The sequence below is a fragment of the Alosa pseudoharengus genome, unplaced genomic scaffold (genome assembly GCF_046254945.1).
Source record: "Alosa pseudoharengus isolate Yale_2024_CS ecotype anadromous, Long Island Sound unplaced genomic scaffold, YU_APseudo_1.1 YU_APseudo_1.1_scf_2, whole genome shotgun sequence".
NCBI lineage: Eukaryota > Metazoa > Chordata > Actinopteri > Clupeiformes > Clupeidae > Alosa > Alosa pseudoharengus.
In genome coordinates, this window is record NW_027468663.1 from 7,164,448 (window position 1) to 7,180,840 (window position 16,393).

At 47.0% G+C, this 16,393-nt stretch overlaps 1 protein-coding gene across 6 annotated transcripts in view; it reads right to left on the minus strand.

Annotated features, from left to right (window-relative positions):
* Nucleotides 1-247: 247 nt before the first annotated feature.
* Nucleotides 248-16,393, minus strand: part of znf521 (zinc finger protein 521) — a 104,959-nt gene continuing 88,813 nt past the window's right edge. For all 6 annotated transcript variants that reach the window (XM_076293518.1, XM_076293517.1, XM_076293516.1 and 3 more), the window contains one exon: nucleotides 248-1,580. In XM_076293518.1, coding sequence (XP_076149633.1) covers nucleotides 1,551-1,580 — 30 coding nt within the window. In that variant the 3' untranslated portion in view covers nucleotides 248-1,550. The remainder of the gene's footprint in view (nucleotides 1,581-16,393) is intronic.

Sequence of the window (16,393 nt, forward strand, 5' to 3'; positions counted from 1 at the left end):
TTCGGTCTAGTATATGTAATTATTATTGCGTTTAAATATATTTGTTGACACTGATTTAGATGGTTATCAAAACTTTGATGGTGTGCATGATATTAAATATATGTTTTAGTACAAAACATTGAATTATGAAATAATCATTTAACTTTTTAGATTCCTCTCTCTCTCTCTCTCTCTCTCTCATACATGTACACACATACTGTACACACACAAACATGACACTGCAAAGCCATCTCATCATACAGTTTTAATATTTTCATCACATGTGCAACACAAAAAAGGAGGTCTGCCAAATTCAGATCTCAGTTCATATTTGTACATTACATTTTTTTTTAATTAACACCAGAGGTTTCGGTTCATGATACATTTTGTTTCACCAGAGTCTTTCAGTTGAGGTGGTAGTTTTCTCTCAGTCTTCTCAAGACAATAATGACATTTTTTTCCCCCAAACAATAACGTCCAAGCAGGAAAGTTTCATAGAAAAGTGCATCTCAAGTTCCATGAATGCAAAATTGGTATAGAAGGGAACGTATGGGTGTTTGTGGGTCTGGGTTGGGGAATACTGTACAGAATATACAACAATGCCTTTCACCTATGGCGCAATGGGTCTGCACACAACATCAGTGAAAGGTAGGGCTGCTTCAGGGAGAGTAGGGGACAAGCATCTGTGCGTTCCCCTTGAGAAAGACTGCACCAAAAGGAGCTTATTTCCCCCACCCCCCCACCCAGTTATGATATACTGATATAACAAAGATGAAAGGAAACTTCCAGACTCGGCCAAACAGTAAACATTAATAACAGAAATATACAGGTTCGTTCAGAGAAGCAGATACTTCTGCCATGCTAGTGGAAACTGTTCTGAGGACTTGCAGGGACTATATTCTCTCCCAAACACCCAGAGATAGCCCTGTCTCTGCCCACTGGTCACTGGGTTTGCATATATCAGAATGCTGATTTTCCATTTTGTTTCGTTACATCGACAGAGCGCGCTTCAATGATTGACCCACCTCAGCTTGACCTGTAAACTGAGGTGGCTGTTGAAAGATAAATCACAAAATGGCAGGCTTCAGTTTGCTGGTGATCGAGCATTCCATCTCTGGACGTTCAGAGGCAAGCTTTGAGCGGGGCACCATGGAAGGCTGTCCCTATGCAACTGTGTCCATTTTGACTGGTCCTGATGTCTGGTTCATACACTTCATTTCAACGGCCATGTTCATTTTCTTTTTTTGTAACAAAGACTTGTTTTTTACACTGGCAAATGCAAGACTGCTTTATAGTTGAGGAGTAGCAACACATGAACATTATTTACACGTTAGCCAGTTACTGAACAATACAATTCACAAAGACCTTGGGTCATGTATCTTTTTTTCCTGTTTGTGTTCATATGCACTTTGTTCACTTTTGTGAAAAACAAACAAACAAAAACAAAAACAATCTGTTACTGAAACTAAAGTTCAGTGCATAAATGGGCAGAACCACATGGATAGTTGTCATCCTCCGATGGAGTTCTCTGTGATTGTGGCATTGGCAGAGGGGTGTGCACCATCACCTTGTTAGCTGCTGTGCTGGCTCAATGTGTGGTTCTGCAAGAGACAGAGGGAGAGATTGGGGGATTATTGTTTTGACACAATTATTGCATGTCAGATTTCATTCAAATCAATTGAACAATCACACTCATTTTTTATCAAAGCATTAAATGTTCCTAAAAAATCCTATTGCCATGGCAATGCTTAAAGGGAAACTTGGCAGGATTTCCCCCTCCGCTGGAGAAATTGTGCATTATGCTATTTCAAACTGTGGAAAAAGGTAACGATAAAGCACATGGATTTGTTTACAAGCTAGCAAAACGGTTAGCATAAGTTCGGCAGACAACGTGGATGTTACAAGGTAAGAAACACGATTTAAAACAAGTTTCTTGTTTCTCACTTCTCTTTCCGGGACGGTAGTCTCAATGTTGCAAGGTTGGTTTTCAGCCTGGGGATGCTAGGGGCAGCGGGAAAAGTCACCATTTTCACCGGAACAGGTCATTTAACCATCCAAATGATTTCTAAATGGGTTTATTATGTTGAAATAGTTGCCCTATTAAAGTTCCCCTTTAAAATATCCCCAGGCATCTAAATGATCTGAATTTTGAAGATAAAACAAGCAAAATGCAAACCCTCAATGACATATCTCTCTGAAGAGGCAGAACTATTGTGCAAGTGTCACATTTCTCAACATCCAATTAACCAGGGAAGGTGTCAAATTTGCATTGCGATCAATAGGCTGTTGTGCTGGCTGGGACTGGGCATAGTGAAATCGCACAAGGCACGCACGAGGACGTGCCACCGTTGACACCCGTTGACATCTCAATCCGCAGGCATACGCCACGTGATCAATGGCTGTGGCCATGACAACCATTCAGAGAGAATGCTACGCAGGGGCGAGCGATGTCATTATCCCCTATCACAGAGCGAGTCAGAGGAGGCTTCCTGACCCACGGCATTGGGCAGAGCTAAATAATGGGGCTGGGTATTTTCATCCAATGGGATAAATGACATGATTTAAGGCGTATCAATTATTGGAAATGACCATGTCTGTTTAACTGGGTTAATGGCTTTAGCCATAAATACCACGGCAATATAAACAGTGTGACTGCTATGAGGTATTTGGCACTTTGTTGTCCCTGATCTATCTAAATGTGTGTGTGTGTGTGTGTGTGTGTGTGTGTGTGTGTGTGTGTGTGTGTTGAGTTTCAGTAATCCTCGATGTGTTCCTTCAATAGTCATTTTTTATTATTCCTGCATTGGTGCATATGGGAAAAAAACAAATTATGTTTAGCAAAACCCTGTTTGAATAAATCTGATTAATTTTAATTTTAATGTGATGAAAAGCCCAAAATATCTGAAGTAAAATTTTCATTTGAAATATGCAAAAGCCTTGGAGAACACATCACAGGTATGAAATGCTCCTACACACACAAAACTCAAGGGCCTCATACACCTGTGTACCTCTCTCTCTCTCGCTCTCTCTCACACACACACACACACACACACACACACACACACAGTGATGAGTTTGGCAGTGGCAGAGGAACAGTGGCAGACTGAGGTTCTTTAAAGGGGAGCGTGGACCAGGGGGTGTGTAACTGGTGTCCCTGGTGGGCAAAATCCAGGTCATCTTTTGAAGTGACTGCTAATCCCTTTAATGCAAACTACATGCCCCACTTGCTGCGCTCCGTTAAAAACATGGCCTTGGACTCTGGAAACTGGCATGGACTAAGCGCACCTGTCATTGGCCCACCTCATCAGAGCGTGCCCTCACACATACCGTGACACGAGGATGCCCGGACAGGCGTGCTCACGGCCACCTCAGACCACCTCAAACACGTGCCTCTGTACACAAACACGCAGACGCACTCTCTCAAGCATTCGTGCTCAGGTGTACACCTTTGACCACACGGCCTTTTATTTCCCACGCACACTTTGTCAAACTAAAACACACACTCGTAATAAAATGTCTCGACGGCAGCATAACTGGACTCAGACTGCACTTAACCTGCCATCCACATCCACCAACTCAAGCATCCGTTTGTTATCTCCTCCCACCTCCATTCTTTTACGAACACAACAGTGCCCCTGTGCTGGGGACCTGGGCTGTCTGGCTCTCTCCTCCACTTGGTAGAGCTTTTAAAGGCTCGTCAGCACAGCCTCGGGGGCACAGATTAATCCCCGACAGGTAGGGTTGTGGCCCGTTTTGAAGCTGGGGAGATGGGGGCTATGCTCCAGTGACGTGGACGTCCCCTCGAGTAAGCCGCCGTCGCCTGCTGCCTGGCTGGGCCTGTGCGCCGGTGAGCACCAGGCAGCAGCTCTCTCTCCTTTTGAATCCGATCAGTGCCGGTGAAGATGGAGCTCCTTTAAGTGAGTCAGGGAGGAGAAGGAGCGGTGTGTGTGTGTGTGTGTGTGTGTCTGTGTGGGCGGGGGTGGGGGGGTTGGTGGTGTGGGGAGGCTGGGGGAAGGGGTTGGGGGCTCCCTTGGGGAGACACCCCCTCCTTTCTGGTGAAGACATCCGTGGCGTTGCCGAGGAGGGACAGGAGCACGGCAACCTTATTAATGAATGCGGGCCATTACCCGTCAGCCTGGCTCCACCGAGCCTCCCACCGGCCCCTGCTGTACGTGACTTCAAATGGCAGGATATTGACACGGAGCGCCGCAAAGTGACTATGTGTCTGTGTGTGTGTGTGAGGGAGAGAGAGACAGAGAGTGTGTCTTACTGTGTGTCTGTCTGTGTGTGTGTGTGTGTGTGTGTGTGTCTGTGCAGGGACCCCAAAGGAATGTGACTCCTTGGATATGAATGTAGGGCTCGTAACAGCTATTAGAGGGGAAAATAAAGCCCCCGGGGAGACGCAGGGCCCTGGCTGACACAAACTGCAGTCTACCTTTTCCCTTAAACATGTGAGGAGTTTTCTCACTCAAGGCATTCTCAAGGACAGTGTTAAACGACTCCACTGCCAGCCAATGCAAGCTGAGGGAAGGAAGAGGGGGGGGGGGGGGAGGAGGAAAGAAAAGTGAGAAGGAGAAAAAAAGGAGAGGGAAAAAAGATAACAATGCTTTTGTCACTGCTGCTCTCGAGCGCCGGCCTGTAGATGGAGTAATGGTCGGCGCTTCCTGTCTCTCAATTAAATGTAATATTGCTGATATAATATAATGCATTCTTTTTTATTATTTGATCAGCGTACTTCATGATCTCATTATCGGTGTCTGCCAGTGTCAACACGCAGTCGTGAAGCCAGACGTGCATAATATTACATCCACCCACAAATGTCTCCACTCTGATTTTGTTAACTAAATTGGCAAATTGAAAAAGGATGATGGCATGAAAACACTAAAATCAAAGACAATACAAAAATGACATTAATCTTTGAAATGTATGAGGGACCTTCCTTGACATACATTGAACCTCCCTGCTTGTGTCATATACTGTATGTCCAAACTATATGCATATGAACTTTCCTCCTCCCCAACACATTGGGACAGAGGTTGTAAAGAGATATGCGTGGTGACGTGAGATATTTTCCACAATGATAAAAATGGACAGTATTACAGTTTGTGCAGACAGACCATCCCCTGTTAGCTTGCTTGCTGCTGACTTGTGTCTTTGTGGATTCTCGCTGCCGCAACTTCTGCTCGGTACCCACCTGATGTTAGGTGGCACCCCACTGGCAGAAGAGAGCAAACCCGCTCCAGATGTTCTCACATCAAGGGCTAGACTAGAACCCCTGCCTTTGTGAACGCCCCCCCCCCCCAACCAGCCCACTCGCCTCCATCACACTCACTCCTCACTGCCCGTCTGACATGCGGGTGAAGATGGATGGCTGTCACCACCTCTGAGGAAGAGGCCGGTCTGACTCGGTGCGCGCCGCGTGTGAGTTCCGCGCTCTCATGGTTAGGCTCCTGACCTTCCTGGCCGCGCCAGCGGCGCCGCGCTTCCCAGCATGCCCTGCTTTCATCTGACTCGGCCTCCGCTTGCTTCGCTGTCCCACACTGCTTGCTAACCCGCCGAGAAGCTCGAGCCAGGTAAAGCTTAGCAGTCAATTCTCCACTAAATTAGGTTTGCACTGATCAATAGCTGCTCCCCCTAACCCTCTTCACACAATTCTACCCAACCTGCCCCTCCACCTGCTTCAATCTCAAGCCCACCCCACCCCCCACCCAACTACTTGCAGGGGGGGCGCTTCTTCTGCTCCTGTTGGCGCTTTGCCACATTTACCCCTCGGCTTTCATCTCATTACATCAGATTGCAGCAACGCATGCTGACCCCCCTTCTCCCCCAACTCATCCCGCCAACACACACACACACACACACAAACACACACACACAGACACACACACACACACACACAGTGATGCACGAAAAAAAGCCCAGGGGCTGAGGAGTAGGAGTGGGGCAAAGCCTAGCAGGGGTCCTGTACGCTCCATGCAAACAGGTGCAACACGCATACGGGGAGTCAACACACTGCACAACAAACACCGAACCGGAGCCAGGGCTGCGGCGAGCGGGCGCCGAGCGGGAGAGCTTGTGGGAGGGAGAGCGAACGCGCACAGGTAGGCTGGAGTGATTTATTACCAAATCACTCTTTTTGTCACTTCCCATTTCTCTGGCGCGTATCGATATTGCCGGCGATAGATCGGCGGGGTTTCTAGGCCAGCAGAAGTGCTGTGTCTCTCTGTTCCAGAACAACATTACAACTTACTGGTAGTTTTTTTTACACCACGCCGCTTACTCACCCTGCTATTCCACATTCAGTTGCGGGGGCTGGCACACAGAATACTGCATGTGAAAGAGGCAGCCCAGTAAAAAATAATGCAGGATAGTAATAGTGTGGGAAAATATAAAATTTTTCCCATACCATTCAAAAAACACAATGGTCACTTACTCTAGGTGTCATTATGATCACTGAAGCATTTGCTAAGCATTTGCTCTTTGTGTTTATAAGACACTGAGTTATCTCCATCAATAATACCCGTTTAGCCTTATTGTATGACTGAGTTATCTAGGAATATAAACGCTTGCTGCCACACAGAAGAGCAACCCATGGGCCCATGAAGTTACTGCTGGTCTGATCCTGAAACAGACTTGTCTTTTTTCCACTCCAGACGGCAGCATCTAGTTCTATCTGTAAGAACACTGTGCCCTGTCCACACGAGACTGACAATGGCCAGCTTGTAGCAACGGCTCACCTTAAAACGGCAGTGGCCACTGTGTCCAAGAATAAAGAAAAAAAGAGAGAGAGAGAGAGAGACAGAACCTCTGTTCTTCACTGGTGGACTCTTCTGAGTATCTCATGTTACGGTGTGACTGTGAGAGGTCTCTCTTGTCTTCAAAGGGCCAGGGTAGGGAGCGACCAGTCGAGAGAGAGAGGAGGGAGGGAGGGAGGGAGGGAGCGCAGAGCTTTCAGACACCCTCCGGGGGGAGCGCTCAGAGGAGGTGAGAGGAGACGCGGCGAGGCGAGGCATGAGGGACGGGGAGGCGCCGGGCGAAAGGTCCCCACTGCAAGGCTCCCTGTAATGAGCGCTGCCCTGGCAGGCTCACCCCGCCGGTTATCAGCCAAGCACAATGAGCCAGGCTTCATCCACCTGCATCACACCCACCTCTTTTCCTCAGGCTTCATCCACCTGCATCACACCACCTCTTTTCCTCAGGCTTCACCCACCTGCATTACACCACCTCTTTTCCTCAGGCTTCACCCACCTGCATTACACCACCTCTTTTCCTCAGGCTTCACCCCTGCATCACACCCCCCATCACCAGGCAGAAGGTGTTAATACTGAAGAACAATACAACTACAGTGGACTTCAATGCAGCAAAGGCATTGTAATAAGCAAAACAGAGAAGTGGACTTCAATGCAGCAAAGACATTGTAATAAGCAAAACAGAGCAGGAAAGTTTATATGTAAAATCTGCTTTGTTAATGTAGATTCATTGTGCTTCACTGTTTGGGCACAACCTACAATTTGCTGACAGCACAAAATCATTTCATTGTTTGTTTAGTCATTTTTCTCTGCCTGATATTGGGTGTTTTTTTGTGGCTCTATGAGAGCGGCCTATGAAGATTCGCCTCATCCAATATTTACAGTGCAAACAGGCAAGGACAGACGTCACTGAGGCTGTATCTCTTCATCTCAACTGCTCTCTCCATCTTTCTCTCTCTCCCTCTCTCTCTTTGTCTCACTCAATCACTAGTGGCTGAAAGGACGCCATTTTACACTTGCCGAGGTGCCCTGTGTGTTAATAGCATGTAAACAGCCATGTGTGCATGTGAGCTGTCTGCCGTGGCTGCCGCTGTGAGCAGCTTGTGTGTGTGTGAGTGTGTGCGTGTGTGTGAGTGTGTGTGCGCGCGCATGCCTGGCTCCCGGGGAGCAGCCGAAGCCACAGAGACTGCCACCGCGCTCTCCGACTCATCAGTCAGGGTTTTAATTAAGGCATAGCAGCACTGCGCCGAGCCCAGCACAGTAGAGCAGAGAGCACAGGAGAGCACGCCGGAGCCAGACAAAAGAACCCCGACGCTGCAGCTGCGTACGCGCGCCGCAAACAGCCGCACACAGCCGCACACAGGCGCTCCCAGCACCCACCGCGCTCACACCGCACCGCGCTCACACCGCACCGCGCTCACACCGCACCAGGGCTCACACCGCACCGCGCTCACACCGCACCAGGGCTGCGGAAGCGCCAAAGCAACAAGCGAGCAGCAGCGGCACGCGGCGGAGATGAACAGCTGAACAGCCCATTACCGCTGCCTCACGAATGCGCGCGCGCGCGTGTGTGTGTGTGTGTGTGAGTGTGTGTGTGTGTGTGTGTGTGTGTGTGTGTGTGTGTGTGTGTGTGTGTGTGTGTGTTGATGCTTGCTGCTTTGTTCTGACAGGCTGTCAAACATCAAAAAACTAAAAAGGTGACATGGTGCATGTCTCTACTTTTACAAACAAATTTGCAGTGATGAGGTGGAGAGGCTCCTCTAGCTAATAAGTAAAGTTAACCCTTTCCTAGCCAATGTAGGGTAATGGGGCTTGTGCTTATGTCTGGTTTTTGTGGTGCTAAGCGGGTGAGAGTTGTAGACTTAATGGGACACCAGTCCATTGCAGTTTACTGCCCAAGCTGAAGCTGGTACCCATTTACAGCTGGGTGGACTGAGACGATGCAGATAAAATGCCTTGTCCAAAGGCACATCGCACAACATGAAGTGACCATCTGGGTTTGGAACCAGCAACCTCCCGATGGCCAGGACATCATGACCCATTAGAAGACTGAGCTACAAGCCCTGCAGAGGCGCCTTCCAACACAACACAAACGATAGACACAAAGAGAAACTGACCACCACTTAGTCTGGACGCCTTGCACCACGTTGCCATCCGCACTCCTCTTGCATTCCGAGTCTATACATAGACGGTGATTGATTTTCTGTGAAATAATGAGTGAGAGGATTTGGGCTGATTTGTGTCGGCGATTTGGCCTCGGCTGGGCAGCGCTGTGCAGCCGGATTTGGCGCTGGCTGTGGACCGGACTCGGTGTGATATACTGTACATGCACATTAATGACCGCGGGATGGAGCGGGTTGGCTCGCCGGCCCTGCCTGACTTGGCTCTGTGCCCTCAGAAATGACTGCTTCTCCGGTTTTAGCTCAATAAAATAAAAAATCAAATAAATAAATAAATATGTGTGCGAATCACATAAGCAGCTGGCATTGTCCACAGTCAACACTTATCAGGCCGTGGGGAGATTCGACCTCTTCCTCTGTTTTGCCACAACCGACTCAGTATCCTTGGAAACGGACCATCTCGTTTGAAGTGTGGTGTCTGGGGACCCGTGGACATACTGTTCTGGGGTTAGGGTGGGGTTTATGTGTGTGTGTGTGTGTGCGTGCATGTGTGTGTGTGTGTGTGTGTGTGTGTGTGTGCGTGCATGTGTGTGTGTGTGTGTGTGTGTGTGTGTGTGTGTGGATGCATATGGTGCAGGCATGTTTGTGCCACACAAAGGCTTCAATTTCCATGGTACTGTGATAAATATACAATAGCTGCATGATAATCCTGCCACAGTTAATACGCTGCCACTCCATGATTATGTTATTAATATTTTCTTTCTTTCTATCTATCTTTCTTTCTCTTTCTTCTTACAGACTCTTACATACACTCTGAACATGCTGGCAAATGATGACATTCGGCGAAGTGCCTGGGTACAAAACGCCTTATGATTTGCGAGGTGCCGGAGCAGTAGCTGGCTACACTGCACACCTGATAGAGGCAGGGTTTTGAAGTATGACAACAGAGGCAAACAACCATCCTTTAGCGGCTTTGTTGCTCCAAATGACACTCATTACACTGTCGAAGTGGCAAAGCGAATGCTCCTCGAAAACTCCGCTGCGCCGAAATCCTGCTGTTTGACTGAGGAAGCAAAACAACTGCACAACTGCTGTGTTATTATGGGGCCTCATTAAGGGAGAAGGATAGAGACAGAGGGAAGGAAGAGGGAGAGAAAGAGAGAGAGAGAGAGGGAGAGAGAGAGAGACATCACAGAAAAATAGAGAAGCATTCAGACAAGCAGGGATTCTGATATTATTACCCCCAAAGACAAAAAAAAAGAAAGAGAGAAAAAAAAAGGGGAGAGCTAAATTCTGAGGTGATGTCTACACAGATGCCTTTCACACGGAAAAATGAAGGCTAGGACTTAGGAACCCAATTAAATGCTTTCTTTAGGGAGCGATCGTACGAGGGGGATGGGTCTTCCTGGGCCGCAAGCCCTGGGCTACATCCTCTAATTAGGCGGCGGGAGGGAGGATCTCTGCCTGTCACTGGGAGGGAGATGGGGGTCTGTGGGGCTCTGCATGCCAGTCCCGGCAACAAAACACATTTACTCACTCCTCTCTCTCCCTCTCTCTCTCTTTCCCTCACTCTACTCTCTCTCTCTTTCTCTATCCCTTGCTGTCTCTCCCTCAATATTCCACTTCTCCTTCTCCCTTTCCTCTTATCCACTCTCTCCCTTTCTATATGTTTCCCACTCTGTCTCATACATTCTCTCTCTTTAACACACACACACACACAGACACACACACACACACACACACACACATGTGCACACACACGCCTGAGACTTTTGTTCAACTAAGATGGGTCGACACTCTAATGCTTACTCGTGTGTTTTTATGGGAGAATTTAAAAGGCGTTGCTCTCGGATGCTTCAGTAATGTTTTAGCAATGTACTGAACTGGATTCCAGAACAATATTTTGCATCTTAACTTGAAGAAAGTAAAATAAAAGTTCATGCTCTGCACATTGTTGCCCAATCCTTAACTGGCACATTCTATAACTGACAGAAAACAACCTTTACTTTTGCTAAACCACTTCATCATGGCAAAGCACATCTTACTGATGCACTGTACAATGCAGAAACGTCCACACATCCAGTAGATGCTCCAGAAGTTTGTTTAAAACGTACTAAAAAACAAAGGCACAACTCAGGAGATCAGGAAAACATAGCTCCCCCGGTTACCCTCTTGAGTTTGATGATCTACACCCTCAGAGGAGTCTTAAATCTTAAACACTATATTGCATCAGACAGCAGCCGTGAGTGTGCCAGTCCAATCCTACAAATTAAGACCTGGGCTGTGTTTCTTCATCTGCCATTAATGACATCCACTATGGAAGTTTGAGAAAGTTGACAACAAAGAGAGAGAGAGAGAGAGAGAGAGAGAGAGAGAGAGAGAGAGAGAGAGAGAGAGAGAGAAACACAAGTTGCAGTGGAGTGTCAGGGATCAAAAGCGGTGATAGATTTCTGTGCTGTGTGTAGAGTGTTGCTGTTTGTTTGGATTTAAGTTCCCCCAGTGGTGAGGCAGCAGGGAAAAGAAAGGGAGAGGGAGAGAGAGAGAGAAAGGGAAAAAGGGAGAGGGGGAAAGAGAGAGCGCTCAAAGGCTTCTGGGAGTTTTTGTCATGTCTCCCTTTAGACACACACATACACACACACACACACACACACACACACACACACACACACACACACACACACGCACTCACACACTCGTGTATTCACAAACATCAGACCCTGTGAGAGGGGGGAAACAAAGACAAGAATACTCAGGAGCACTCGTATGAACAGACCCAGTATACACTGATGCACACACATACACACACACACACACACTCCTCCCAGGAGCACAGGGTCTGTCACGCTGTCTTATTCTGATCCACCTGCAGAAGTGGGACGTCACTCTTGTGTAACATCCCGCAGCCAAAAACTATTCATCTGCACACGCCTTTCATAATGTTTATGTTCTTTTAAAGTGTGTGTTTACAGTATTTTTTTACATCATTAGAACAGTCTTAAATATTAACAATGGTGCATCACAAACAAGATTCCCCCCGTCTTTTTTTTTCTCCTTTTGTATTCACTTCAGTTCCTTTTTGAGGAGGGGAACTTTTGAGTCTGTGTGTCAGAGTTTTTGGGAACACCTAGTGTGTTAAAGTAGGGAACGGCATGTTGTGCTTAAAAAAAAAAAAAAAAACAGAACTTCAAAAAGCGACGGAGGCTGTCACAGTGGGCAAATCATGGCGCTGTGGAGGAAGTGGAGGATGAGGAGGATGAAGAGGACGAGGCATCGGAGAAGCCACTCAGGACTAAACAAATGTGAATGCGCTTCAGGGTGGCACGCGAATGGGACGGCTCACTCAGCAACGAGGAACATTAAAGATTCACATGTCAAATTTGCTCCCCGAAGTCTCCATGTGTGCTATCCATGCATGCGGATTTATGTCAGGAGCTCATTTCAGGAACACACCAAAACTGTCACTCTCTGTTTTCTAGTCACACAGTTTCAGGACACTGACCGCAAAAGTGAAAGACAGAAATGCAAGGAAATCTGACATCTTTATCTGACTGACTGTGTTTTGACTGAAAGAGAGTGTCTTGGTCACAGAGAAGTTATAGGAGATATTGAGGAGCTTTAATCCAGGAGTGTAAACTACTGACAAAACATGGGAGAGGACAGGGCTGATCTTTGGGGTTGTCCTATAAACTGACCCTGATTTGAGCATGTGGGGGACACTGACCACAGCCCAGTGTAAGGCAATAAGGATGAGGTGTGGAAAAGACTTGGGAGGAGAGGAGACGGAGCTTACTATACTTTGCTAATGTAATTGTCACACATTCTCTCTCTCTCCCACTTACTCTCACTCTCATTAAGGCCTGAGATCATCTTTGAAGAAATCCTTTCAAAAGACACTCCAATTAAGGTATGAGTCCTGCAGGCACCTGAGCCAAAGTCCTACTGTCCCTGCTGCTCCACTGTCAAAGCAAATATATCTTACATGACTTACCACCTCACCCAGGCATCACAAAAGAGCATGGCGAGGAGTCTTTGGAAAATAACATCATTAAAGGACACTCTCGAAGAATGAAAACTCCAAACGCCACTGTACTGCTCTCAGCTGCGGGTCGCCATGGGGGAGAGCCAGTGGAGTACTGCTGTTTATGTTGTTAAAAATAAAAAAGTAGTTTAAGATTGTTCCAGAACAAATGACATTACGCCCTATTATGAAGGCAAACTGACTAAATGATTGAAGTGTAAGTCTTCCTCTTCTAAACTGTAATTCTCATATTAGTTTTGATTGATTGATTTTTTTCTTCATACTAAGACAGGGAATAACACATTTTTATGTGATTTATTCTTTCATTGAAAATTCTCTGATACTAAAAACTAGCAGAAATACCCTGACCAGAAAGTAAACTACATCATGAGGGTAGATAATGAAAAGAAAAAAAAAGAATGGAAAGAAAAAGAAAGACAAAGAGAGTGAGAGAAAGAGAAACAGAGAGAGTGAGTGGGAGTGTGTGTGTGAGAGAGAGAGAGAGAGAGAGAGAGAGAATGAGGACTAGGTTGACTTAGAGGTTAACCTGAGCTACTTCTCCCAATCTCTCTCCACCCCCTTTCCCCTCTTTGTTTCACTTTCGAAGGGAGTACCACATTATATTTTCATTAAATCCCTCTTGTTCCCTCTCTACCTCTCTCTGCGGTGAAATAACCCACAGTTCTGTCTGGCTGTAGATAGTGTGGGGGGGCCTGGTGCGGGCCCTCCTGCGGGAGAGAGGGGGTATGGGGGAGGGAAAGGGCAGCAGGAGTCCAGTCCGTAGGTGGGAGACCACCATCCACCCTGGCCCCCCTAATGGATCACACGCACACCCAGGGGCCGGTCAAAATGGTCAGCCTGTGGTGCAGGATGTATATCTCTGAATGTGTGTGTGTGTGTGTGTGTGTGTGTGTGTGTGTGTGTGTGTCAGCAATGGGGATTCCTAGGAGGGCTGATTAGGCCGACGCCTTCCCATCATCCTCCTCGACAGGCCAGTGGAAATTGGCTGGCTCCTTGCAGGGGCAGAGTTTAGAAGAGGTTGCTTGTGTGTGTGTGTGTGTGTGTGTGTATGTGTGTGTGTGTGTGTGTGTGTGTGTGTGTGTGTGTGTGAGAGTGAGAGAGAGGGAGGGGTGAGAGAGAGAGAAAGAGACAGAGAGAGAGAAAGAGACAGAGGGATGAGAGAGAGAGAGAAATGGGGGGATGGGGGTTGTATAGAGTGTAGCTACCTGTCACTACCTTTTTTGTCTATTTCAGGCAACTCTGCAGTGAATGAATAAAATATCCCTCCTGCTGCCCATCACCTGGTGTGGACACTCTCCCTGCCTCTCCCCCCCCCCCCCCGCTTCCTCTTGCGCTCCCTCGCCCGGCTTGAAGGCGACCTCTGACCTGCGGCTCCATGGCCTGAGATGATGAGCAGAGACTGAGAGTGTCAGAGAGCGAGAGAGACACGGTAAGAGGAGGAAGAGGAGGAGGAGTGTGGAACGAGAGCAGCAACTCCAGCTGGAAAGTTTGCGGGGCTGCCAGAGGAGGCCCGACTCAGCAGGAGCGAGACAGGCCGCCTTCTGAAGGATTGATAAACAACTTCGGCATTGTCAATCAGGCGAACTCAGAAAACGACATGCCTGACACACCAAAGGCAGCCCACATGAAGACCTACACCAAGCCCAAACTTTGGTGTTAGTTTTCAAGAAAGTCAAAAACAATGTGTGTGTTCACAGTAAACCAACGAAGACCCAACAACACACACCAAAGAGAACCATACAAAAGAGACCGATCTCAAAAAACCTTATCAATCTTAAACAACCGAGTCAAACAACCATAGTCCCTCAGCACATACATGTATGTACGTCTTTATTCATTCCTATTCTAGCATGGATATACAGAATACTTGTGTTGTATACAGTACATTATCTATGCATTCAAATTAGGCTTCTCTACCATATCTGTCAGTGGGTGTATTCTCCCATTGGCTAGTCAGTGTCTGTATCTGTAGGGAAGAGCTTCGACATGGAGGATAGGTGGAACAGAAGAACGCCAGTCTTCCCCCAGGCTCCGGCAGGAGCAGGCTCTCCCACTCCCCTGCTCTCCTTCCCTAACTGGAGCTCCACAGGTCTTTCATGTGCTCTGTAGTCTCCGCAGAATTCCTGGCAAACTAACATGAGCATGCACACGAGCACCTAAGGGAGGTGAGCATCATTTCATTCCAAACACAAAAAAACAAAACAACAACAAAAAATAAACAAACCAAAAAAGAACAGACTAAAACCCATGGAAACCTCCCCAGGATATTCCAGCTTGTTTACAGATGCGCAGAGCAACATGATCTCTGTTCTGAAATGTGTAATGATGTTCTAAGCTTGTCCTAACAAGATGCTTCAGTGTTAGCAGAACACATTTGCTTTTCTCATTTCTCTCTCTCTCTCCATCTCCTTTCACCTGACGGGGAGCAAAGGCCCATACAGAAGGCTTGTTATTTACTGTCTCCATGGCAACGGCCCGTGTTTGCCTGTCAGATTTTGTGTATTCTTCTGTATTGACTCAGAGAGGGCTTATGGATAATCAGTGCTTTCACCTTCCTTCTGGCTGCTGGCGGGGGCTCGGCTGCACTCTGCAGTAGAATGCAAAAATCCTCCATTGTGCTCAGAATCAGATTCTGAGAGCCAGTGCACAGTTTACATTCAATTGCACAAAGACTTCATATCCTAAATTCAATTTATTTTTGTGCATGTGTGTGTAATTTATATTTGTGTGCATGTGTGTGTGTGATATATGTTAATATTATGAATTGCATCCATTTTCCAATCCAATTATACCATAATTTAATAAAATCTATCTATCTATCTATCTATCTATCTATCTATCTATCTATCTATAACATCAGTGAATGATAGTGACGGAGTGAAGAAACCAGCAATATGCCGCTCTACTAAGCAAGTGCCCTGAGTGTACTGTTGACTATGGGCATGGGCATGGGCAGCCGTGGCCTACTGGTTAGTGCTTCGGACCTGTAACCGGAGGGTTGCCGGTTTGAACCCCGACCAGTATAGGCGCGGCTGAAGTGCCCTTGAGCAAGGCACCTAACCCCTCACCTAACCCCTCCGCTGTTGATGCAGGCAGCTCACTGCGCCGGGATTAGTGTGTGCACTGTGTGCTGTGTGTGTTTCACTAATTCACGGATTGGGATAAATGCAGAGACCAAATTTCCCTCACGGGATCAAAAGAGTATATATACTTATATATATATATACTAAAAGCAAGATACGAGGGCAACACTAAATGACTGAGCTACTACAGCACCGGCCATATTTGTCTCCGATTGCAAAGCCATTAATAAAGCAGTGAAATGTAAGAATAAGGGGATTAAGTCAATGTCGAAGGTGGTTGCTTCTGCCAATGTTAATGGTTTATCATTTATGACAATAGAGCTGTAAAAAGATTAATACACTTAAGGATTGGTCCATATAGTGCAATAATACACCAAGATCTGATAAGCACTGCTTACTAGAACATCCTGATGAGCAACAGAG